Source organism: Drosophila innubila (genome assembly GCF_004354385.1).
Source record: "Drosophila innubila isolate TH190305 chromosome 3L unlocalized genomic scaffold, UK_Dinn_1.0 0_D_3L, whole genome shotgun sequence".
Taxonomy (NCBI): Eukaryota; Metazoa; Arthropoda; class Insecta; order Diptera; family Drosophilidae; genus Drosophila; species Drosophila innubila.
The window spans coordinates 22,523,031-22,549,307 of NW_022995376.1; the positions used below are offsets into that span (position 1 = coordinate 22,523,031).

The following is a 26,277-nucleotide window of genomic DNA, read 5'->3' on the forward strand; positions in this document are numbered from 1 at the left end:
TCTGTATTTCATGCGTTCGGTGACCAAGAGTCAGAACTTTCAATTCATCGCATGAAACGTTCCAGGCAGCAGCATTAAGTGTATTGAACCGAAAACGTACCAGCAATTAAAAAACAAAACTTAGTTACTTAGTAATAAATTGAATTGCGAGTTTACGAGTCGTAACCAAACAGTTAAAAGAGCTTCAACATAGCCCGTTGACGACTATCATGCTCATTCTATCGGAATTGAAATCGTCAAACGAAAGGGGAAAGGTCATAACAGTTAAAAGCCAAATGAAGAAATTAATATGCCGAGCGGCAAACCAAGAAAATCCCAAGCATTGCCCAGAAAGTACTTGTAAGTTGTAAGCATGGTCAGGTCGACATTATTTCAATTACACGCCAATGCAGTTGGTATCAGGAACTCAGACGTGAGCTGCCTGAAAGTCGAGGCTGATTAGACAAGGGTCATTTATAATGCGAGCAGCAGTCGCAACATGCAATGAAAGTCAAAACAAAAGGTAGCAATTCCTCAAAAAAACAAAACAAACAAAAATGTCTACAACTCTGTATAACATTTAATGTTCTCGCGTGCGTTTGGGATTCGGTTTGCGTGTGATTTCGGGTAGCCTATATAAACATAAGTATTAGTATAAATACAAATATAAATACATTTATGGTATAACTAGAATAATGGTAAAAATCGTGTGCTCATTTAACTACGCGTAACAATAAAAGTGAGTTTTTGTCTATGGTTAATTAAAACGTCGATTCTCTTGACTACGAATAGAATGTGAGCACACTCGTCTGATTGCCTCGCACAAAGAGGAATGGTGGCATATTCTGGCTAAGACTCTCCAGCCAGGCCATGTAGTGGGGCGCTGAGACGATGTTTTTGCGGGGCATCGGCAGCGTCATGACGACGAGATCCGAGTTCGTTGATTGCTCGTGCAAATATTCGCGAATACGCAGATAACGATTTGTTTTGTCCACAACAGCCAGCAGATCATCTTCGCTAATGAGAGCTGATCGGAAAAATATATGTGTATTAGGAAGATATTTTTATTAACACCTAACGATGTCTCACCTTCATCCTCGATGAGTGTGGCTTTGCTGCCATTCTCCTTTTCGGCCACCATGAAATCCTTGATAAGTTCATTGAAGAATTGCGTGGATGTTTCCAGCGGCTTCTTGGTAATATCCGGTATCAGAGTTAGATCCGAGTAGTCAATGCGGAACTTAGACAGCAAACTGGCCATGGATCGCTGCTCGAACTCCAATTCCGCCTGTTTGTTGGCCAATGCATAAACTCTGTTCGATGGATAACACAAAAACCATTAAATTCAATTTAAAGCTGTCCAAGTGTACAGACATATCTGTAGACATTGACACCCAGAAGTCAAATCAATCGCTTCACTTGCTCCACCACCAACTACACTTAACGCCTCACTGCATACTACAATAGCAATATCTATATCCGTGTTCGTATCCGTATCAATATAAATTTCATTTTCCCCAAGTGACTGTGCTTAAATTTTAAAACAAAAACCAACAAAGCTGATGAGCTGTTTATGTCTATTCACATGGCAAATGTCTGTCATTTGAAAATCTAAAGAAATCATTCCGCCAGTCAGTCAGTTTCATGTCCATTCCCTTGCACATGACCCGACTCTCATTCAAATAAATACACAACATCTGGCAGAGAAGTATTTTGCTCTAAAAAGCTGCCTCCATTCTTAACTGAATTCAAATTCAATTCATACCAAATAAATCTGCTGAGGCATTTTATGCTAGGGGGTCTGCTTAAGCACCTTGGGACCTTGCTTTCATTCCTTTCTCATTTTAAACAAGTGCACTCGGCAAAAGCAGGTAGAATAACAAAAAAGAATGTACACAAAACAGGGAAACTACGTTTATTTAATTTTCATGAACGCTTCAAAAAAGTTTAAGACATGAATAAAAAAAATTGTTTTTGACTCTTTTTGTGGAGTTTCTGTTAATTTTTTTCTTGAGTGTAGACTCTGCTTATGAATATGCTAGATAGCGAGATACTTAATTCTTGTAAAGACAATCAAAATAACAGTAAAACAAACAAAATAAAATAAATATTTACATTCCGAAGATCAAACTAGAAATCAGAAAAATAATATTAACAAAAGTAAAAAAAAGTCAGCGAGATACTTAATTCTCGATAAAAAACAAATCCAAATAATAGTACAACAAAAAAATAAAATATATATTCATATTCCGAAAGTCAAACTAGAAATCGAAAAAATAACATTAACAAAAATACAAAAAAATTTAGTTTAACTTTCTACTTTAAACTTTAAAGATGCACAGATATCTCCATCTGCCAGTTACATTCCTAACCATTAAGCCATAACACTCATGTACTTATGTGGTGTATAAAAACTCAACTCGAATCTACTGGGCATTATATTTCCCGCTATTAGGTACTTACCTCAATTTACATGATTGCCAGGTGCGCCTCGTACTTATGATGTAAGGCAGCAGCAAAGTGAGTCCTCCGTCGTCATATAACCACCAGACATCGATGATGGCATGGCTGCGTTTTCGCGTAAATTGCGTCAAATCAGCCAGCACGTCCTTGGGCAACTCGACGCCACCTGGACCTCGGTAGAGTGAGACGGGATCATCGTGTTTCTTCTTCGATTTCCTTATTGCGTTTGGCTATGTGGCAAATTAAATTCATTTGTTTTATTTAAGAATGCGATCAGGTCACAAGTCTAGCTCATACCTGTTCAATGGCGGCCTTAACTTCCAAGGGATCGGGCACACCTGAAACATCCTTTGTTTGATTGCCGGCAATAAAGGATAAGTCACTGGTGCTAGAAGCTATAGAAAAAATAAATTATACTTCAATCTTTAACTAATTCATGCAAGAAGAATATTAACGCATTCAAGCCATGCTCCATTCTCATTCTCAGAATTATTTCATTAAATATAATAAATACATATAAGCAAATTCTATTCCCTTTTATCGTCAGTTCGCCCATTTACACATTCATTCAGTTTGAAAATTGGGAAATTGTATGCAAAACATAAAGCCCAAAACATGCACGTGCTGTTACATCCCCTCTATTTTTTTTTTTTGGTGAGGTGGCATATGAATTCGCACACAGTCAGCCCTTTCCTTGGACAAGGTCTTTTTGGGGACATTGTATAAATTTAAATTCAAATTTACGAGCATTTATTAATTTGGGCTCAACAGCAGCACAAATTGGCAAAGGGTTTTTGTCACATCTGGCGAGGAGATTCCCCTTATTCATGTTCATGTCCCTGTCGAGACCTTAGAAGTTAGAAGTTGAGCCGTGTTGCGGTTGTTGAAGTTTACAGTTAGTTTTGAATTAGTTTTGTGCAAAAGACGAGATTAATTTGTTGGCCTAATGATTGTCAGCTATAAGATTTAAGGTAAAACATGCTTTAAGTGCTCATAGGGGGAAAAGGGAGAAGGTAGAGTCTGCTCAATGTTCATACATATTTACCTACTGGCAGAGGTAACCCTACACAATAACATCACATTCCAATCAAGTAGCTTAAGACACGTTAAATTGATCTTACACTCTAGTTCAGCAGCTGGCCAAGAGCGTATTCTACGCAGGCCTTGATTGAAACGCACTAGGAAAGTTGAAAATAAACAGAGACATAGACGGAAACGAAAACGGAAACGGAAATGCAAATACGTCCCATTTAGGAAAAAAAAAATAACACAAAATTATTTCCACAAAGTTTGATCAACGAACATTTTACTTACTTTTGACTATTTTCAGGCCCAAATTCTTGGCTGCAACATAAAATTTGAGTTTGCAGATAGAAATTGAGATGTGTGCAGAGTTAAAGTTAAAAGTGGTGGCAAGTGTTTGTGTTTTGTATGTTCACAAGTGCGATTTGTTGTAGACCATGCAAAAATAATTAACAAAAGAATATTAATCGGATTTCCTAAGCGACTTCAATCCAACTCACCTTGGGAGACATTTCGACTTAGGGAGTCCACGCTGCCACTGAGAACGTTCCTGGCGCTGTGCTCAGTTGCCTGCAAGTCGCCGGAGCTCTCATTGGGCTGCAAAGTGCGTGGCACATCTAGATTGTTAGCTGCAGTTGACCAAATACCCTCGGGTGAGCCCAGCAGCTGAGAGCAGTCCAGACCTTGGGGTACACGTAATATGGCCACAGATAAATACATATCCAGAGCCTGATAGAGAAGATTTTTATTCATTAGCTTTCTTTACAGAATGACGGCAACAAATTCGCACATTTTTCTTCTGAACTAAACCCATTTATTTTGACACATTTGGGGACTCATATGACACAAAGCTTTTTCTACTATGGTAGTATTTTAATTAACTTTTTTAAAATGTAGCTTTTTTCTTAGCTGTTTTAAGAGGTGCGCATTCATTTGTCATCATTTTTCGAAATTGCCATGACCGATTAAATAAAGCTTTACATTTTCTTAAAGCTTATGAATTTATCTACAATTCAGGTATTAACAGTTAAAAATATAAATCATTCGTTTTAATCAATAACTTTTTGAATTAAGAAAATAATGATTTTTAAAGGTTTTTACGATTTTTTAAGATTAAAATTCAGGGAAAGCGCGAATGGATTTTTGAACTATTGAAATCTAAAGCGTACTAAAATCTGTTAAGGCATTTTTTACAAATGTTGAGAAATGCAAGCCAACCTCTGAAAAACGCTAAAAACTAAGTCGAAATTTTACAAATTTAAAAAAAAAAACTTCGCTCAAAAAAAAACTTTTTGAAAATGCTATAGTCGAGATCCCGACCATGGAATACCCGTTACTTATTTCAATGTATATTTAAGTACTTTATAGATATTGCTACATAATAAAAACTTCTGCATAGTTTTGGGTGTTTGTATTAACTTAACTTTTAATAACTTTGATAAGCTACTACTACTAATCCGATCTTGCTGCGGTTAGTTGAGCTAATCGATAATATTAAAAGATAACGTTAATTACCATAAAAAACTGTGGGTGTGATGATCTTTCGCAATTCGCAGGGACAGAAGAAGGCGTATCTAAAATTTAAAATAAACTTGACCTGCGTGGAGTCTTCAGACTTCTTCTTCTTATAGTCTCTGAGATCTAAGCGCTAACACGGACAGACAGACGGAAAGACGGACATGGATATATCGACTCGGGTGTTGATGCTGATCAAGAATATATTTACTTTATTGGGTCGGAGATGCCTCCTTCTCCCTGTTACATACATTCCAATGAACAAAATATACCTTTTTACTTATTTTTTAAGTAACGGGTATAAAAATGTTTTGTGTCAAATGCGGGCCATATCTATCAAATCTGTTGCCTAGCTTACCTTATGCATGACATTGAAATACTGCACGAGCTCCTTGCGCTCACAAGTCTGCCAGTCCGATTTGTAGCCCATCAGAATAATATTAGGCTTCAGTTTGCCAATGCCCGTGGCCTGCATGAGAGCCCGAGTTCCTCCTTCAAAGTCCTCGCCATCGACCAGCGCATAGAAGCCTTTGACAGTATGTTTCCTGAACCAGTTCGAGGCGCGCTCCTTAAGGTAATTGCGATACTTTTGCGAACCAGATCCTTTCAGCACATGTCCGCACACCAACAGCGATAGATTCTTGGTCAACATGTACGCAAAGTCAACCAGGACAGGTCGTGTATTGGGCAATCCGGACAAGACCAGAATCTGCGGCCGATAATTCTTAACATGATCCTCCACATTGTTCAGCTGCTGCACGGACATCAGTGCATTCTTGTAGGTCTGCGCCTGAGTTGTGGATCCCCAGTTGACATCTGGCTTGCGATATGCAACAATTAAGTACAACGCCAGCACCACACAGAACGTGATGAGAGCTGTGGCCCAGGAAATCAGGAACATAACCGCCACACAGAGCACGGCGCCCAACAGACTCAGCCACATATTATAATACTAAAAGAAGAAAGAATAAGGAGTGGAAAAGTAAAAGAAAATCTATGTTTTAATTTAAATCAAAGTGTTTTTAAGCTTACTAAAGTAAGTTAATTATTTTATTCTAAAATTAGTTAAATGTTTGTACAATTATTTAAATAAACAATAAATTCTTTTATTTATTTGTGTAAAATAATTCTTAAAAATAGAACAAATGACCTACCTTGAAAGTTGGTCGCCAGCCCACGGGCTTAGCCAGACTGGCATGGAATGTACTAAAGTTGATTAGCATGTAGGCGGCCAGGAAGAAATTAGAGATGAGTGGTGCAATCAAGTTGAGTTCGCCTATGAGGATAAAGCTAAAAAGATAAATTATTCATTTATTATACTTATTCATAGACATTTATTAAACTGCAAAAATTAATTGGTTCTTCAGCGAAAAGTTACAATATCTGTACTTTTTATTATCTAGTAAAATGCGATAGAAAACGCAAATTCTCCAATTCTACGAAATATAAAATAGCCAATTGTTATCTTGTATGCATACAAATTGTATTTGCATCACTGTGGACGTCAGTCATCACACATGTCAAAAGCATCACTAAAAGTACGAAAGTGACTAAACCACTTTTATTTTTATATTTTATTTTTAAATCTCACTTTTTCTAATTTTTTTGTCAAACTGCAAGCACTCTAAACTAAACCAAAAAAGAAATTTCCAGAAGCTTTAATTAAAGAGCTTCCAGTGAAGGTAATGCATTTAAATTTTCCTGTCTAAATATTTGAATTTCGGAACTTGACTTTGCGTATTTCAATGAATTTTTATTTAATTTATCTAAATTAATGTAATCATACCTTGGTGCCAAACACAATTATATCTCAAGTATTTAACTATTACTCAGTACTTACGTCATAAGTAAATAATAAAATATTTATTTCAAATACTCAAGTTTCGCAGAAATATGTCCGAAAAATAATTTTTAAATTAAAAGAAGTTAATATATCGATATCGTATAATCTGTGCTTGTATATATACGTACGCCGTTGCAATGATAAACGTCAAAACGTAGCCTCGAACTGGCTCATTATTCTTGCCGTAGCCTTTGGCAAACCACACGATCTTTGGATACAATTCATCTTTGCACAGTGCCTGCAAATAGAAGTGGAATAGCATATTACGAGCATTTCCTTTCCTCTTTATATATCTTTAACTCTTACCTGAAAGACCTTTGGTGCGGACACCAAACTGGCTAATGCTGACGACAATGTTGCGGCAAAGCAACCAGCATAGATGAGAGGTCCGAAACCAGAGACCAACTCAATTACCTGGAATGAATTCTGCAGCCCAAAGTCGCATTCACCTGTTGACGCAACTTAATTACACCTTTCGGTCAAAAAAAAAGAGAGAGGCCTCTTTTATGCTTACCCATTGTGCAGTTGAGAAACTCATACGACCCGTTGACAATGTCGGTCAAGTTGCCGGTAGCATCGCGGGCCACAACGCTTCCACAGACGACGACCATGAGCAGATAAGTGCCTGTTGTGAGGACTATGGCCAAGATTGTACCCTTGGGTATGGACTTTTGGGGGTCCTAAAATACAAAGCACTCATAATTGCCAATCGTTGGCCTTGCTTTTGTTCGGTGAGACATACCTTCAAGTCGCCAGAGATGTTGGCACCCGCCAGAATGCCTGTTGCAGCGGGAAAGAATATCGCAAAGACGGAGAAGAAATCATGCTGGACATCATCCTCCTTACGGTAGTCCGCAAACAGATTCATTTGGAATAATGTGGCTGTGGAGAAAATTTATTAAACTTCTTTTAAAAGCAAGGCAAAACAAGTTATTGGGTTTTTTGATTATTTTTGGATTAATACTTCATTTCTTAATTGATTTAATATTTTCCTTGATTTTTTTTAAGCCTATTAAATTGCTTAATACCTTACCTTTGAAGAATCTAACTTAAGATAATGAGATTTTTTATGAATATTACACTTACCATTGTACCCAAGGAATCCCTTGGCCTTCTCCTCCTCGCTCTTGGGACCAATAAAGCTGCCAATGAGGAAGTCAGCAATCGCAGCCAGCAAAATGACGAGCAGGCCGATTTGTGCCTTAAAGATCCGATTATTGTCAATACAAATTTATGGAAATGTTTTGAAAATTGATAAATCAATCATACGCACCTTGGCCTCCCATTCCATGCCGACAACAACTATGATGAGTAGAAGTAAAATGGTGACGCTGCCAACGATGCGAACATCCGTGATGTCACCATCAACAATTTTCAGATCCATGCTCGACATCATGGCCTGCATCGATTCACAGAAACCGACCACATACATCGCACAGGCAACGACATTTGCGAGTGAGAAAATCAGGCCAATAGAGCCACCAAATTCGGGGCCAAGGGAACGGGATATCATGTAGTAGGTGCCACCTAGCCAAGCGTATTAAAAACCATTTAAAAACATTAAATGACAAGGAGCCAGGACTCACCTCCTTTGATGACACCGTTGGTGCTTATCGCCGACATTGACAACGCCGTGATAGTCGTGACAGCAGTCGTTGTCAGTATTAATACAAAACCCTCGATGATGCCAGCCTGTCCCACGACCCAGCTGAGGCGCAGAAACAGCATTACACCCCATATGTTGAGCAGGCATCGAATGAGTACACCTTTGATCCAACCGAATTTCAGCATGCCATTCATATTGCCCGACTCTAAATCCTGATTACGTTGTAGGCTGTGCGTGTTCTACGACAGAAAGAGACAGAGAAAGAGAGTGAGTGAGAAAGTAAGAGAGTGAGCAGACCCCCCTAAAAAAAGTCAAAGATGATTTAAGCTCAGGGCTGGGCAATTTTCAATCAAGCTGTCTAGTGTTGATAAATGATGCCACCCAGAAATGACACTCTGGGACTTTCCACTTCCCAGCCGACGATAATCCGTAAATTCTCAAGCAGCGTTGACTTTAATTTGCCGTCAGCTGAAAGCCAGGTCAGCTGAGCCTTTGCTCACTTGCTCATAAAATTAATCATACGCCACCGCAAACGAAGCAGCAACTGTTCTTCTGTTTATTTTAGGAAGTACAGGATATTTTTGAAGGACATTTTACACTGACTTGTCATATATATATATGGAATGGAAACCTGTTATAACAATAGCCAAATAATTGCCCAATTTTCTTGCTTATTGACACTTTTGTTATACTCTGTACACACTAAATGGGATAGTTTTGGTTTCAAAGAGCATAAGAAAATTAAGTTTTGCAATCCCTGCATCTTTGTGTGAGTTTATTTGCCTACAGGGTATCTCTGCGTTTAGACCTCTGAACTCATGCACTCCCACGTCCAATTGACACGATATAAAAAGCCACAAAACACAATTTTCAAAATGAAAAATCAATTAGTGACAATTGATTGTCTTACAAATTGTATTTGCGACGCCACGCGCCCACAAAAAAAGACGGAAAAACACGCTTCGAAAAGTTAGATAGTCAATTGAAAAGTCAGCGCCCTAAAGTGACTGAACCGTAGGTGTAGAGGTCACACAATTTTCCTCGAACTCTGTGTACAATCAAACAATCAGAGTTCGGCTAAGTTTCTCACTTGCAGCTAATTAAAATAATGGCAGCTGCACTTGATTATAGCTCGAAAATGTAAATGTGCTTGAGTTTATTAGACTCCATTCTCGGCGGTTTTCCTGTCACGCAGCAGAGCTGACTGAGCGTTCCTCGAACCTCGTAGGACACGCTTTTGTCGCTATGCTAATGACCCCAACTGTTGGCCATGATTGACTGTTGGCAGTTTCAGACTGCGACAACGTGTTGCAACGCTTCACCGACGATGAAAATTGCTTTTTCCGAAACTGCAAAAGTTCACAACAACATTCTGTTGTATGCGACCGAGAACCTTTAAATGCATGTGCCTTACACACCTCTTGAGGCAGAACCATTAAGCCATCATTACAGGGAAAATGAATAAACATTAATCAAAAACGGCACTCACTTTTCCAGTCAGAGTTGCATTATGCAGTTCATCGAGCGTGGGGCGGTAGGCGGCCTGTATTGACATCATGTTGCGATAATTATCGAGGCGTGGCAGTGCCTCACGCGTAAAGTGCCTAGATACAGAAAGCAGATTATTAATTTATATATTAAAGACCATAACTAACAGCTACAAGAATCTTAAGAATCTTAGTTCATACGAGCAGTCTTCTTGTTTATATATTAATTAGATTGGTCTTTTTTGAATGCTTTTAAAAGTCTTAGGTTTAAATTGTGCATATTATTATTAATCACTTTATTCAGCAACCTTACACTAAAAGTTGACCTTATAAATTATGATGCTTTTATTTTATTAATATTTTATGCACTTTTTTTAAATTTAATTTGACACTGAAAAATTAGTTTTTCTTATTGTTAAGTTATTTCAATTAGTAGAGATTATGTTCAATCCAGACTTAATTATTTTATTTATATTGTCCGATAAAGCAAATTATTTTCATTTGATTTATTTTATTTATATAATTTATTTTGGAATCTTAATTTTATTGTTAATTTAAAATTTAGGTTACCGATTTAATTAGGAATGTAATGTTAAACTTATTTCTATAGTCGACTACCATACTTGGCATTGCCCTAATAAATTAAAAGGTCATCAACAGTTAGAACTTACCTAAAGCTTTTTGCATATTTTGTGTCGTATTCATTGTCCAGCAGTTCGCGATCCTCTTGTGAATCATTCGAATCAGATTCCTCGTTTTGTGGTTCCACTTGAAAACGTGTTGTTGTCTGCATATCCTTAAATCGCGACGGTTTATCCTTGTCGCGAAAACTGCTCTTGATGGACGGCCTGTACAAAGAAGAAAGTGAAAAACAATTATTAATTATTTGAGCAGAAAGAACAGAAAAATCTGCATTGCCCTTGGCGGTAAAGTTTGCAACATGTATAATTATACATGCATACATTAATTACTTAAGAGTACAGTAAGCACTCATTTTAAAAGTTGAATAAAGATTTCATTTAACACGACATTCATCATTGTTTTGTTCTTTTTATTTCCATGATAATTTTCAACTAAATGTTAATTAAGTAGCTTAAAACTTATAAAGTATTCAAGTCCAAAGGACAGAGTATTCACTTCTGATTGTCTCTCGCTGTGCTCTTTACGTGCACATAGCCACAGGACACGCCCACATGCGTAGACAGGAATTCTAGACGAACAAGGACCCAAAATGACTCCAGTTGTTATTACTGTTGATGATGTGTTGTTCTATGACTGACTGAATCCCTGCTGAATTAAACAATTGACTTTGACCAACAGCCAGAAGCAAATCCAAAATCTCATAAACACTCACGCAATCTAATATATGGATGGTTATGTGATGTCTCGGCAACCAGCAAGCCAATGTACTGATTACTCCCAAACTCATAAATGCGCATTTCAATTCACATTGTTGAGAGGGAATTATGGCTTAAATTACAATTTGTGGTCTATTTGGAGAGACTAATTTTTGGTAGAAGCAGTTAGATCAAAGGTTTAGAAAATAATTGGCAAATTGCACATTTAAGATATTTGGAAATCTACTTTTGCATTCAAATTAAATATGTTATAAGTTAAATAAAATGTACTCAAATGAAAAATCAACAACAGGCAATAAAACCGCATCGCAAAGTTGTTTAAATTCCAGTTATCAACCAAACAATGTCTTTAGTCGATTGTGGCCAATATATATATATATATTTTGTGAAGGAATTGACTACGAAAATGAACTCAAAGTCAATGTTGATTCGCCTGCATTCATCGACTACCAATACAAATTATTTGTATTTCTTTTTCTCTGATTGAATGTATTGTCGACGTCTATTGCAGTGCATTCTCCCTTTGACCCCGGAGTCCCATCTCTAGAGGCAGCTGGTCTCAACAGCGACGGAGGTTCTGTTTGTTGAACTTTTGGACAGCGAGCGGGTCGATAAACTTTAAATGAATTTGATAGATGCATCATGCTCAGCCAATTTTAAAATTTAGATTGAAATTCGAGTGTGTACGAGACAGATATGTGCTAACTCAAATTTCAAATTTAATATCATGAGGGCTTATGCTAAAGAATACCCTGCATTATATTTTCTCAGTAAAAAGAAATATCGGGAGACATCTTAAATTAGAATATCTTTTTTTTTTAATAAAGTCGAAATTTAATTTGTTTTAAGGAGAGTTAGAATAAATGTATAAAAATTGTAAAAACTCAAACGAACTTTAATTTGATTCATACGACACGCTAGATATCTTTATCGCATAATATACTATACCAAAGACCTCTGTGTAATGAGCGCATCTAACATACTGTTAGCAAATAATAAAAACGGTCGACAGAATCACAAACCGGAACGGAACGTGGAATTGAAAATAAGGTCGAAGATAGACAGAAAGGTTAGGTTAGACAGGAAACAAAGAAATTTATAAGATAATAATGGTTGACGCAAAGCAAAACAATTAACAGAATGTAAAAAGATTCAAAAAAGTTGACAGTTCCTTCAGAAAAGTTCGGCGGGGCAAATGGGGAAAGACAAGGTCATGGGAAACTCACCTCTGTTGCCGGGGCTGTTGTTTGTTCAGCAACTGTGTCGCATCGAAAATGTCGTCCTCGAGAAGGTCTCCCTCGATGTTGGTCAGCCGGCGGTAAACTTCGTGCGGTCCATCCGAGTCTGGGTCGGCCGAAGAGGCGTGTGATTTGCGGTTTTCGTTGTCGTTGTTGTTCTTTTGATGGTTTACAGGATTCACTTGGAAGCGGTTGGGTCGATCCACCGAGCCCATTTCAAATGAAGCCGTTTCTGACATGTCTTCGTCTGTGTCTGTGTCTGTGTCTGTGTGTTTCCAATTTTTAACAAAAAGTTTTGAACCTCTATGGACAGCTAATTCAAACAAGATTTAGTCCTTTTTGTTCACTTCAACTCGTTGTTGTGTAAATCAGCTGTATTAATTCCTTTTATCTATGAGTATTTTCTTTTCCTTAGACAAAACACAGCATTCGACTTTATTATTTTCTTGTACTTTTTTACACGACTAATTGTTTTCCGCTGATCCGCAAATATGTCGCTGTAAACATGGTTACAAAATCAATCAATTAGTAAATATACCACATGTCAATTACGTTCCAATAAACGGTTCTAATTATATTTCATTCTAATCAAACAGTAATAAAGCTTTATTACTGTGATTACTTTTAATAGAACTAAACAGTGGCTTTATTTATTATATAACCCATATATACTATAATTTCTGTAAAATTAATCTCTTAATTAATTTTATTATTTTCATATTCATAATACTTTTATGGCAAACTACAAAAACATTTCTCCAGACACAAAAAACTAAATATAAATATTTAAATATTTCAATTCTTATCAGATACAAGCATTACAGTGGGTCAATTTGTATGAAGTAAAAAATCGTAATCTACGATGAATTCTAGAAAGAAACCATGGGTGTAAAATCAATATCGAGCTTCCACTTTGTAAGGAGAAGTTATGCATACGTGATTATTATTTGAGTACTTGTTCGTTAGGTGTAACCCCAAAAAATATAATAATAAAACCCCAAATAGAGCCCGATTTATGATGAATTTAGAAATAAAAATTATTTGGATCGGGCAAGTAGAACGGCTGTAATATATTAGTTTTAATATAATTAAATAAATACAAGCCCCTAAAAAAAACTGAACGACTCTAATAAACATACAACAAATATCATCACTACTAAAGTAAGCTTATATCAGATTGTTTTATAATCTGAATGAGACTTTCGGAATTAAATCTTGGAGTATAGAAATGCTTATTACAGGAAACATCATTGGAGTTTCCTGGCAAAAGTTGTATGTTTCCGAAGTCAAGGCTTTCATTAGCTTAAATTAACAATGCTTTGACGTTCATCTTGAATTACTTGAGTTGTCATAGAAGCAATTGCCTAAACATATCCCAAGGGAATAAATGCCTTTAAAAAGGTTTATCTTATGTTGTTTTATACATAGATATTGACTGAGTATCTGTGCACTTGTTTGTCTGTGAAAGCCATCAAGAAACTAAAAGTTTGTATTAAATAGATTTTAAGAAGTGCGTCCGCCACAAATTGAGCAATTTCAGTTGAAATTTGTGCACAAATCGGTTGCTAAAAATGGCACAAGTAAATTGATGCAAATTAATCATGATTAGGAGAGTCTTTGTGATCCCAGAGGGGACCAGAGCTTGCCATGGTTTCCAGTGTTTGCCATGGTTGTCATGTGTGGCAAGTGGATTTCAAACCTTACCCTGGCACACCTGGCGTATACGTACTAAACCCAAAGGAATTACAAGAATTGATTGCAAAGCGGCGGCAATTTGTCACAGATGCGAGGAATTTTTCGGAGGCCTGGAATTTATGGGTCAAGTTAAACTTAAGACAAAAAACAAAAGCAATTAGCATAACAAGTGACAGATACTCGCAATAGAATAGAAAGAAAAACGCTAAGCGACCTAAATGAAAGCGCGAAATAATTACGCCAATTATGACATTTTTCATTTCGAAATTTGTATAGTACACAGAATATGATGGGAACTCGTGCAGCGAGCAACGTGCAACATGCAACGTTTAACGTGCAACATGGAATGTGCACAAATTTATTGGAGCAATTAAGAGCTTAATTCAATGAGTCAATGAGTCAATGGCATGGGAAAGGCAACAACTGCAGCTTGTTCATTCGAAACTTTGACTTTTTCTTATCGGACAGCGACAGAGACACACGTTAAGAAGGCAACCGATGACCTATAACCTTGCCAAGGGACAGGTGAGTCCAAATGTTAAAACTTATTAAGGCTATAAGCTGTGGGGTTAACAGTCTCAAGGCGACCACTTTTGGAAATTAAACCATTTTGTAATGATGATGATGGCATCAAAAGTAGATGACTGATTTATGATCAAGCCAGGCCTAGAATTTGATTAATTGTGCTATAAACAAATTCAACAAATTCATTCGCATTTTGTCACCGTATCTCTCAGGTAGCATGAGGCAGGCCACATTGATTTTTATTTTTTTGCCAACTTGAATTTATCTTACACAAAGCACCATTTGCTGTGTCCCTCTTCCCGGCTCTGTGAAATCGCTTGACAGCTGCTAAAAGGCATGACATAAAACAACGAGGAAAAGTTGTAAAAAACTTATCTGAATAATTGTTGCCATTGTCCGAGCGAGGAAAACGGCTGAGGCCCGAGCTAGGGACAGAGCAACTTTAATGGCCCTACAATGGGCCAATTGCTCCCGCTGCACACTGGGGCCGCAGGCCAAAAAAACGGGACAAAAATCTTTTTTTTTTTTGACGAAAGCGTTCGTAAAAAGTAACATATGCATTCGATAAAAAAGTCTACAAAGACTACGAATACAAAAGGTTATTGAAATCGTTTAAAATTTTTCAAGAAATGCAAACTTTAAAACTGAATTGCAGACAATTTATGCCACCGATCTTATTGCTTTTGATTTAATCTGAAAAGTATGGTCATTTCTAATAAAATAATTTTAAAAAAATTGTTTCTTAACTTATTTATTTGTTTAACCAGCAATGTATAAAAGCACGAAAATTAGACTATTTTTAACTTTGATGGAAAATAACTAGATGTGCAAGCTGTCATTTTAAAGCTTAAGACGTTTTCTGTCAAATGCTTTTAAAATTTTGAAATTATCTTGCCTTGTTTAAAAGATTTGATTTTTGCAAAGCAAAATGAGAAATGGCGCCACTGTGCGCTGCTTATTTTTCCTATAGGGAAGTATACTCACTCTACAAATTTGACTATGGAAAAGCCTATGTGAGTATGCGTATTTAAGCGCTGCTACGCTTTCTTTTCATTGCCCAATTCAACGCCCATTCGCATTTCAATTGCCACAATAAAATAAGATTTTTACTACTTTGGTGGTCTTTGAGATCCCCCTATATATAAGGCTTGTTCGACGACGCCCTTTGCTATATGACCGAATTAAATGTTGTAAGCCAAAAGCTAGCTGCCTTCTTAATGGCCAACAGATAAATTCAACTTTGGATCTGGCTCGTAAAGAGTTGAGAGATTTTCAACAAGAGCAAAGAATTAGACAATTGTGTGATACAGTAAAACCTTTACATCCAACAATTCGCAGCATCAAAAGAGACGAAATAAGATATTTAATTGGTATTGTACTCGTATATAAGAGCACACCTACAATACACAAATATTTTATTGCATGACCTCAATAACTCAAAGTCCAATGTTGAAAAAAATAAAACAGAACAACCATAAAATATGGTATTGCTGATGCTGATGCAGCAGGTCTTAATGACAAAACATCATTGGAATTGGAATGGCAGAACATGGAGAATGGACGTGATACCAAGAGTGTCAAGCGACACACATATTGTTGATGGGCAAAGTTTATGCCCTAATATTGATATCAATCGTTTTTCTACAAGATGAGAAGCGATACATGTCTAAACAGTAATCAGCAAAACAGCACGCACACAAACAAAACTTTAGCAACGGTCAAAAGGCCATGCCCCTGACCATACATATTTTAGCCATGTTCCCACAAATGCCTCGACCGACCGTCCATCAACGCATGACAGAAGGCGGTGAAAAACAAGTGAAAGCAAGTCTACGAGTAGTGTGTACACACTGGAATAGACACGCGCATCAAAGCTGATTAACAAGCCGAGACCGACATGGAGTCCGAAACGGAAGTAAAGGAAAGAGACAGCAGCTGACAGCACGGCAAAGAAAAAATGTGTCAAAAACATACAACAAAAGTTACAACAAGTCAAGCGTGTGCTGATCCGCCGAGTATTATATTGACCATGGCCCAAACACAATCAACTGCGGGCCAAACTAATACCCAAAGTAGAAAACGCAAAATGTTTAATATTAAACAGCCCAAGAACAAAGTCAACTAATGAACATATAATATCTAATATCTATGTGCATTTTTCAGCCTAAGAAAAACTAGAAAGGTTTTGGTACTAATTGAAAGTTGTATTATTTATGTTTGAATATTTAAAGGATGCCCAACAACAATCTTTAATGAATTTAAGCGAAACTAAAGTGCATAAAGGCAAACTTTTCGTCAAGGAATTTCAGCAACAAATTACCTTAAAAAGGTAGTCTTAAAATGATGAGCAAAAAAGTGAAATGTATGCAATTTCTTAAACTATAATAGACTTTCCAAAAAGTTAAAGCTCTAAGAATTTCTTGTAACCTTTTTAAATTCCCATTTATTTTGTTTTTTTTCTTACGAAGAATACACAACAAGAATTTCTTGTAACCTTTCTAAACTCCAATTTATTTTGTTTTTTTCCTTACGAAGAATACACAACAACTAAGATTAATAACAAATCAAATTCTTACCAAAAAAAAACCTGTATTAATTCAACAGGTTTTCAACTGAACTAAAGCCATAGCAACAGTTTCATAGCTTGAATAAAAAACTTTGAAATTTCTGAATTTTGTAGCATACTGAATATACTTTTCTTAATTTTCCAGTTTTTTAATGACATAAATGTGACTATGAATAAAAATGAGAATGTGAAGCCCTTAGGCAACAAAAATAATATATTCGTACTAAAAAACGAAAAGTATTCCGACATAGTTGGATAATTGTTGGAAAAGAAACATGCAAAGCGTCAACTATTTTGGCTTGATTTAAACTTGATGTAATATAATTGTCTTATTTTTATGTGTAAGGGCTCTTCAAAATGACTTTGAGTAGCCAAGACTTTCAAGTGTAAAGTCGACACTTTTCGGCGGTCGAGTCGACTTGGTTATGTAAGTGTGAGTTCGAGTATTTCATATTATTTTTCAGCTATAAATTTGCATTGAAAAGTGCCATAAATATTATTTCAAGATGTTTTTATGTGGCCAACGGGAAATCTGTGAAGTGAACCAACCCAGGCAAGTTGTACCGAACTGAGTGGCAGCCACAAGTCGCCTTTTGGATTGTACTTGAGCATGTTACGCACTTTTGTACGAGTACTTTCATATATTGTGGCATACAGGGTCCGGGATATGATACAAGGTTGAGTGTTCCTCTGGTACAAACTCGAATAGCCGAATTCCAATAAGCGATGTTTTTTATGATTTAAAGTCGTAAATTTGTGGCAGCATAAATTTACGACCCAGAAATGGAATGGCATTCGTCGGTAAGTACCCGGAGCCGGCTGTCCCCAAGGCCCGGACGCAGTTCACATGCTCTGACTGCGGCTTTTATTTGCTTCATTTGCGGCAACATAAATTAAGTGCAAAAATCTACAAAAAACAAATACATGCAAGCATACAAATATACATATGTATGACTACTCTAAGACGTATATCCATATACATGCATACGAAACAATGCTGCCAGCATTAAAAGGTCAATAAAAAATGTATTACGAGCATAAGGAAAATTGTTTTGACAAAATCAATGGCATTTGGCCGGTTCCATTTTTATGGTCACTTCCCACGCTTCCAACTTCGCTTCCATTGCAATAAATAAAGTTGCTGAGCAGAAAATGCGAGGGATTTTAACGAAATTCATACAAAGCCATAAAAAAGGAAGCGATTCAGGTGGCCCTCACAACAAGCTCAAGCTTTTCATCATTTAAGAAACTAAAATTGCTTCTAATAAAAGTTAACAGAAATAAATTACGCATACGCCCGAGTTTCAATCCAAATTGTTTTTCATACCAGTTGGTCATTTTAAAATCGTGCCGATTGGCTAAATGCTAAGATTTGCTATGCAAGGGGGGACTTAGAAGCTTTAGAAAATGGCATTGGCCTCAATTTTGTGACGACCGTTTAAATGAATGCAACTGACTGGGATGGTTGATCATGTGAGAACCAGAGAACTGCAACGGGTATGTTCGAGTATGATTGAGCACCAGAGCGACAAGTTCGATCAAATCAACTCAGAGACTCGGTCGCAACGGGTTCGATCGAGTCACGGGTCTCTTTGTTTACGATCAAGTCGCGGGTATGATTTTTTTTGCTTTCGAACAATTCGGGTCGAGTAGCGTTCGAGTCATACGATCTGATTTGATTGTGATTGCTTGTGAGCGTTCGTTTCGATCCGATCACGTTCGAGTAGCAGCGATCGTCATGGATCGTGATCGTTTGTGAGCGTTCGTTTCGATCCAATCACGTTCGAGTAGCAATGATCGAAATGATTTTTGAGCGTTTGTGAGCGTTCGTTTCGATCGAGTCACGAGTCATGATCGAACTTGCTGGTTGATTTGATTTGATTCATACCCGTTTTGTTCAAACGATCGGATCAATCATCGAGTCATACTCGAGTTGACTCGTTCAGAAAATGTGCGAGGCAGAGCGCGCACGTGGCAGCGTTTGCGCTTGCAATTATATGTATTTATGTGCGGAAATATGTGTATAAATGCAATAGTATTTATGCTTAAGACGTTTATTGTAAAATTTATTACGGGCTGCGTATACATACGTACATACATACATGCAATTACACATGCCCATAATAAAATAATACTATTTTAATTTTTTTAAAGACTGGAAAAACTATCAAACTTTAAATTATTTAAAATAAATTATACTTTTATAATATTAATTAATTTAATTTTTTCATTTTACTTTTAATTTAAAATTTAAATTTTTGACAGACATTTTTCATCATATTATTTTAAATTTTATAAACTATTCTAAGTTGACATTAAATAAATAAAAAAATATTTAAATCTAAATAAATAATTAATAATAAATAAATAAATTATAAATAATAGTTTTAATAAAATGTGTGTACATAATTGCGTTCATATAAATATGCATTTACATAAATATAATATAATTACATAAATATAAATGTATGTACATATATGCGCACATTTACTTAGAAGAAGAAGCAGGAAAAAAAATACAAAATCAACAGTGTCGTTTTCGATCGTACTCGAACAATCACAATCAAATCAAATCAGTCAGCAAGTTCGATCATGACTCGTGACTCGATCGAAACGAACGCTCACAAACGCTCAAAAATCATTTCGATCATTGCTACTCGAACGTGATTGGATCGAAACGAACGCTCACAAACGATCAGCATGATTGCGGACGATTTGATTCGAACTGACCGTTCGAATCAAACGCTCAGTTCGAACGATCCGCTCCGATCGCTTGAGCAAAGTGAAAAAATCACAACGAGTACGAGTCAATGTTCGAGTCTGATCGAACATCTCTTACCCGTTGCAGTTCTCTGGTGAGAACCTCTTTATGAAGAGCTTAAAAAGTTATTTCCGAGAATGTTCTACAGGCATTTCAGAAATATTTTAGTTTTTCACGTAATTGGACTCTATGTGCATTTTTTCATGTCCGAGTCTTACTTGCATACAGTCCGCTTCCAGGTACAAAATGAAAAAAAGTCATGAAATGAATTCGTTGAATTTAATAAAAGCAAACTCTATAATGCTAAAAAAAGTCATGACAGATTCCTTTGAATCATACACGTACTTGACAGTAACTTTAAATTTAGCATGAAGAATTTAACCGTCAAAAGTTTGCAAATCAAGCTTACTTGTCGTATACTCAATTTTATTGCTTACCTAGAAATGTGAGAAAAATAATCCTTTTGCTTTTAAAAATCAAGGTTACTTGTCATATGCTTTATATTATTGCTTAATTATAAATGAAGAGAGTCATTTCGCTTATGAAATTAAATATATATTTATACCGACATTGACCTAAGCAATCGATGCTCTTTCGAGTATGTAATTTCCCATAATTTGAATTACATCAAAAACACATCCAGAAGTAATTTCAGGCAGTGTTTACGTATTCAGGTCGGGATTTCATTACCAAATTATAATTGGGAATTATACTTGTATGCTGATTAGTTGTTAAATACCCTGCATGCCATAATGAAACAAGCCGAAAGTTTCATAAAGAACCCAACTAATGAATAGTTTGAGGTGGCATTAAGGGAAACGGAAATTGCATTGGAGCACGCGAAGAAGCAAAGTTTTGGTTCCAGAATCTAACAAATTATTTATAATACTGAAACTTAAGTCAAAGGTCATTTGCACGAGCTAACTTATTAAACGAATTCACTAAAATCGAAGCTAATCAAGAACTTTGATAAACAGAAATGACTGTGTGTGTAGCCACTTAAGCATCTCACGTGATAGACACTCAAAAAACAATTAATATTAAATTGTTTATTTGAGAACACTGGTTGAAAGATGGAACAATAAATACAAGAGAGCTTAAGAAAATTCATGGCAAGTGATTGCGATAGATTCACAGCGAAATAAGCGCATTAGGTACGAGTACTTCATCAAAATCTAAAATTAGCTCAAAACACACATAAGCACCTTTATACAACCTTCCCTTCGGTCCGCTCTCCAGGTGATTATGTGTAGTCTGTCTGTCTGCCTGTTAATTGGGTGAATCCGTATGAAAATAGTTTACATAATTGTACGGCTGAGCGTTTATACGTTTCTATAAGCCTCGTTTTTTGTTTTCATTTGCCACACTCAGAAAAAAATCATGTATTCCGTATTCAAATCAATTACGATCGATGTCAGAATTGCGCCTATCCCGAAAATTCTTGATTCAAGTACAAAATTCTAATTTCAAGTATTTTTTACTTAATCCTAAAATACTTGATTCTAGACTTTTTAAGTACTTTTGGGATAAGTTCAAGAACTTTTTGTACTTATTCCAAGCGCGTTTCAGACTATATTTATTATTTTAAATACTTATATTGAGACCGTGCATACTCAAAATATGTAGAAAATTAAATTTGAGTATTCATTCGAGCTAGTACGCAGAACAATATTTTTTTCTGAGTGCATATGTAAATTATAAATTTCATATATTCTCATTCTAATCCACGTAAGCACGTTGTAAGCTTGCCAGGATTATGAACATTGTTCAATTTGCTTTTGATTCCAATACGCTTGTCAGTTTAGTTCAGGGCTTTTTTTTAAGAATTTAATGGCAGCGGTTGGAATTTATGAGGGCTGAGACCTCATCTACTCAAAGCTGACCCTGACTTTGACCTTAGACCCAACAATTCCGGCACACATCAAAGCAAGAAATTCAAATTCTAATCTTCAAGTGGTCTGCACAATCGCTTCAGCTTCAGCTTCAAAAATCTATTTCAAGGGAGCGGATTAAGCGTGTAACGGTTAGAGGGTAGCGGGTAGCGGGTAACAGACTCCGCGCGATTTTAATTAAAGGCGTATTCAATTAATAGCCGCTACCGCAAGATTTGGTTTATGGGTCCGACAAGACAAAAATCGCTTTGATTAGCAGAACACGAGGCAAATTCATCGTTGTTGTTGATGCAAAAGGTTTTCTGCTGTTTTGCTGCTTCTTTTCAATCCTACGCTTTACTTGGTCTGTCGTTCCGTCAATTGCCATAAATCTTGATTAAAAGCGGAAAATGTAGCGAAAAGGTGAAAATTGTCCGCATTTAAGCAAGAGACGATTACTATTTTCGTTGTTTGACGATTTTTGCATAATTTCCATGTCGCTTTCATAGCTATACGTACGATTATTTCCGTTGTGCCACGATAGACACACCCGACAACCGACAAACCACATCACCACCTACACCTCCATCACCGCAACCACCACAACCACCAGAATTTCAGCTCACTTATCGGCGGGTGCAGTCAAGTTTCAGACTCTTCTGCCAGACTGTCGTGTCGTGTTTTCTCTTTGTCAAGGTTCGCAAGGTCAATGATTTAATAGTTTAGCTCGCGGCTTTGGCACAGTGTCTCCAAGTTTCATTCTACATTCAACTCGTGCATTTTGCTATGACTTTTCTTTGTCCATTTGTGCCATTGCCTGTCACACAGTGTCATTTACTTTTCCCATTTTCTTTATTTATTGTCTGTTTTACTGCTGACATGAAAAGCCGTTGGCTGAGTCCAACGCAAGCGCCACTTGTTCTCAGAATTCCCAGCTCAGTGTCGAGTCAAGTCAGAAGCTATTAGTCCATTAGCTGCATTTGAATTAAATTCGCTCTAGATTGATGAATGCACAGCAATATAGTCTCTGACAACTGAGTCTTAGCGCGTGTCCAGCCGGCAGAGGCAGAGTCGCATTCCTATCAGCTGCGATTCCATATGTTTATATATATATAAATATGTGTTTTTTACAATCGTCATCATTAAAAGCAACCCCCTTAACGTATCCTATGTCAGCCCTTCCCTTGCCCAACGAGTTGTTGCTATGCAAAGGAAAGGGAATACGAATACGATTGCTCTACTCCCAGTTAAGGGTTGATTGCCATCTGTGCGCATGTGCAGCTAACTTGATAGCAGATGCACTCAGTTCAGGAAAGTTAATAGTCTACCAAACATTCGGAATATACAAATGCGAGAACCCTCAGGCAGGTGTACGTACTCATATTAATTTCAGAAATGTTACCCAAAAGTTGTGCATTTGTCAGTTAAGTAGGGCAAAGATAATTATTTGGCTGTAACTCTGATAAAAAAAAAAAAACAAAAATATTAATTTAAAGTACAGTAGTTTTTCACATTTTAGTACCACTTTAGTTAGTACAAATTAGCAAAATGTCAAATTTTTTAACTGTTTAAATGTGGTCCCATAAATTAATATTTCGAGTTCACTTGAAAAATGTATATAGTAGTTTTTTTTTAACATTTTTACTTAACTATAATATGTATTGAAAAATTATTTTAAATTTTCAACATAATATTAAGTATTTTTTATTTCTATACACAAATTGGAAATTCTTCTTCCTTATTTTAAACTCTGAACAATTCAAAATTGTGGTAGTTCTAATATGTTACCCTCTGCTGTACTGCCAAAGTTCCATCAACGAGTCTTCGATTACTCAACCGATAAATACGAGTATTCCAAAAATGTAGATATGATATGAGTGCTCCATTCGCTTAGATACCACATGTAACAAGAAACATGATGACTTGTCACCTATTACATTGTTTTTCGTCATATATATGATATATTAGTTATTTGTATGTAGCAGTAAGTAGATACTGAGATCTTGGTTTCCTATTACAAATACTTAAACAATATGGTTCACTGTCATCTATTGAAACAATAAACGACGACGACAAGCTAAAAGCGCCAAATGAAAGTGGGCAGAGAAACGACTAAGGAAACTAACAAGGAAGTCAAAATAAAAGTACCAAAGCACAGGGGCTACAATATGAAGGTACTCGTATATATATGCATAACTCAAGACCCGGGTCCCGAGCCAGATAACAATTACAGATTTCAAGTTCATGTGCATTTTAACTAAGAGACACTTGAAGTAAAATGGCATATGAATACTTATGTACGTAAGTGTATACCACTATACTTACATACATACTTTATTTTAAATGCTACACTCAGCGAATACTTTTTCTCTTATAAAAAAAATATATAAGCTGAGTTAGGCGAACTTTTTAGGTCGGGGTCAGTTGCAAACTAAATGTGAATATTTATACAAATTTTCATGCTTAAAGTAGAATTGCACAGAGAGGACAAAAGAAAAGTGAATGCAGAAAAAAGTAACTACTCAAAAAACATTAACATTCATTATGAGTTTAAAACCGGAAATCCCAAAAAAAAAAAGTAACGAATTGTCAGCAAGTCTTAGGTCATAATGAAGTCCGTACCAAGTTATTAGTCTCATAAGTTACAGATTTCGTTGAAAAAAGTGCCAGTATTAATTTATTGAATACATTTTTTACAGGCTATATATATAATGTATTTTTTAGTTTTGGAAACTTACCAAGTTTATTGAGCATAAATTAAATCCTATTAAGAACGAAGCTTTTGTGAAGACATTCGTGGACGGATATTTAATAACTGAATCTATTTTAAATGTTCATGGGTTTCTCTGTCTTGTTCCACAATAGAGCCCTTAATATTTGTGTAACAATTGATACGTTAAATACACTCGCTCTAGACTTGCCATCCGGCAAGAAGTCAAACAAGCAAATATGCAAACAGTTTTTTATCTACACGAAAAAACAAAACAAAACACGTATTTTTTTGTAAATGAAACACAATTCAATGGTTATTATCAGCAAATGGCACAAAAACACCGCCATATAACATGCTTACTTGTATTTAGAAAAATTGTATAATAAAATACAATACTTGCATACAAATACATATTCGTAAGAATTGAATTTAATTATAAATCTAACAAACATGTGGAAGTAAGCATGTTTGAACACACGTGGAATACACGTGCAGCTTTGAAATAAGAAACAATTTTAAATTTGTACCAATGCATTGTTTTTCTTTAAATCACAACACTTTTGTTATGTGTGTGGAAAATGCATTTCCACACGCTGATAAGTATTCCAGCGATCACCTGTAGCCACAATCTACACTCAAGGGGTCTCGATTCACCAAGCAGAAAATTCTTAGTATGCCCGAGTATTTAAATTCTTTTGGAACATATGTAAATATCCACTTTTTATGCAGTACCGAAAATAAACTCTATATTTTTATTTTCCTTTGTATTCTTTGGCACTTGAAAAATTTTCAAATGGAAATTTGTACTTCGACTACAACACACCCTGCGCGGTCAAGCGACTATTGACTTGAGATGGCAAAGGCGAAGAAGCCAATCCAACGGTTCCGCACGTGCAGAGAGCCAAAGAGAAACTGAAACGAACAGTTCGCGCGATCAGCAGAAAAATACTAAAAGCAGCGACACAGAACCCGACGAACCCGCAAAGCGACGACGAACCTAAAATGCGATGAATACATAGATACACACACACACACACACATACGTGAACAAATACAAACACTCATGCAAAGCAGCGTTTCCCCTCACGCTTAAAGTTGTGACGTGATCGATGACAAATCGCTGAAGCGGGCAATATTAAAATTCCACTCAACGTTCATATGTACATGGAGTTATGAGCGAAAAATAAAACTCTGAGTTTGTGTGAATGTTCATTTTTATGTGTCGCTGCTTGCGTCTCCGTGTGTGTGAGTGTGTGTGTGGCTCTTACACAGATGCCTCAATTCAGCAGCGATGGCTCTGCCTCTTTTGAGCTTCAGTTATTTGCCTTTGCCTATTAGGGTGGTTAGTTTCCTACACCCTTATTGAGAATTCTTTAATGTACCGCCTAGAGTACTTTATTAACTTAATGAACATATACTCACAAGTGCATTTACTGTATCACTAATTTAGTTTGCCAGTGTATGTATAAAACTACAGTTAGATATAAAAGATTTCAAACATATTCTACAAGTCTCCAACAACCTGAAAGCCACATTAGTGACATTTAAAAATCAAAATATAAAAAAAGAAATTTATGAAAATGTCAATCTGCTAGAATTAAAATAAATTCATGCTTAAAATGAAAACTAAAGGC

At 36.2% G+C, this 26,277-nt stretch overlaps 1 protein-coding gene and 1 long non-coding RNA gene across 2 annotated transcripts; one reads left to right on the top strand and one right to left on the bottom strand.

The window, feature by feature from the left end:
• Window positions 1-537: 537 nt before the first annotated feature.
• LOC117787788 (bumetanide-sensitive sodium-(potassium)-chloride cotransporter) lies at window positions 538-24,999 on the bottom strand. Its single transcript, XM_034626402.1, has 19 exons — window positions 24,669-24,999; window positions 12,501-13,009; window positions 10,588-10,764; window positions 9,919-10,033; window positions 8,410-8,668; window positions 8,097-8,350; window positions 7,910-8,024; window positions 7,566-7,705; window positions 7,338-7,503; window positions 7,130-7,272; window positions 6,952-7,061; window positions 6,135-6,270; window positions 5,339-5,932; window positions 3,966-4,194; window positions 3,757-3,786; window positions 2,740-2,837; window positions 2,443-2,672; window positions 1,069-1,292; window positions 538-1,006 (listed from the first exon to the last, which is right to left on the bottom strand). The coding sequence occupies exons 2-19, from the start codon at window positions 12,749-12,751 to the stop codon at window positions 762-764; spliced, it is 3,516 nt and encodes a 1,171-aa protein (XP_034482293.1). The 5' UTR covers window positions 12,752-13,009; window positions 24,669-24,999; the 3' UTR covers window positions 538-761.
• Window positions 5,276-12,425, top strand: LOC117787790. The gene is made up of 3 exons (XR_004617699.1): window positions 5,276-5,288; window positions 11,444-11,450; window positions 12,228-12,425. It is a non-coding gene; the product is annotated as an uncharacterized LOC117787790 (long non-coding RNA).
• Window positions 25,000-26,277: the final 1,278 nt, after the last annotated feature.

Coding starts and splice junctions, on each gene's coding strand:
- LOC117787788 (XM_034626402.1), bottom strand. CDS start 12,751: ATGTCAGAAACGGCTTCATTTGAAATGGGCTCGGTGGATCGACCCAAC. Junction 6,271..6,951: donor ACGTTTATCATTGCAACGGC/GTACGTATATAT, acceptor TTATCTTTTTAG/CTTTATCCTCATAGGCGAAC. Junction 3,787..3,965: donor AAGTCGAAATGTCTCCCAAG/GTGAGTTGGATT, acceptor TTTATGTTGCAG/CCAAGAATTTGGGCCTGAAA.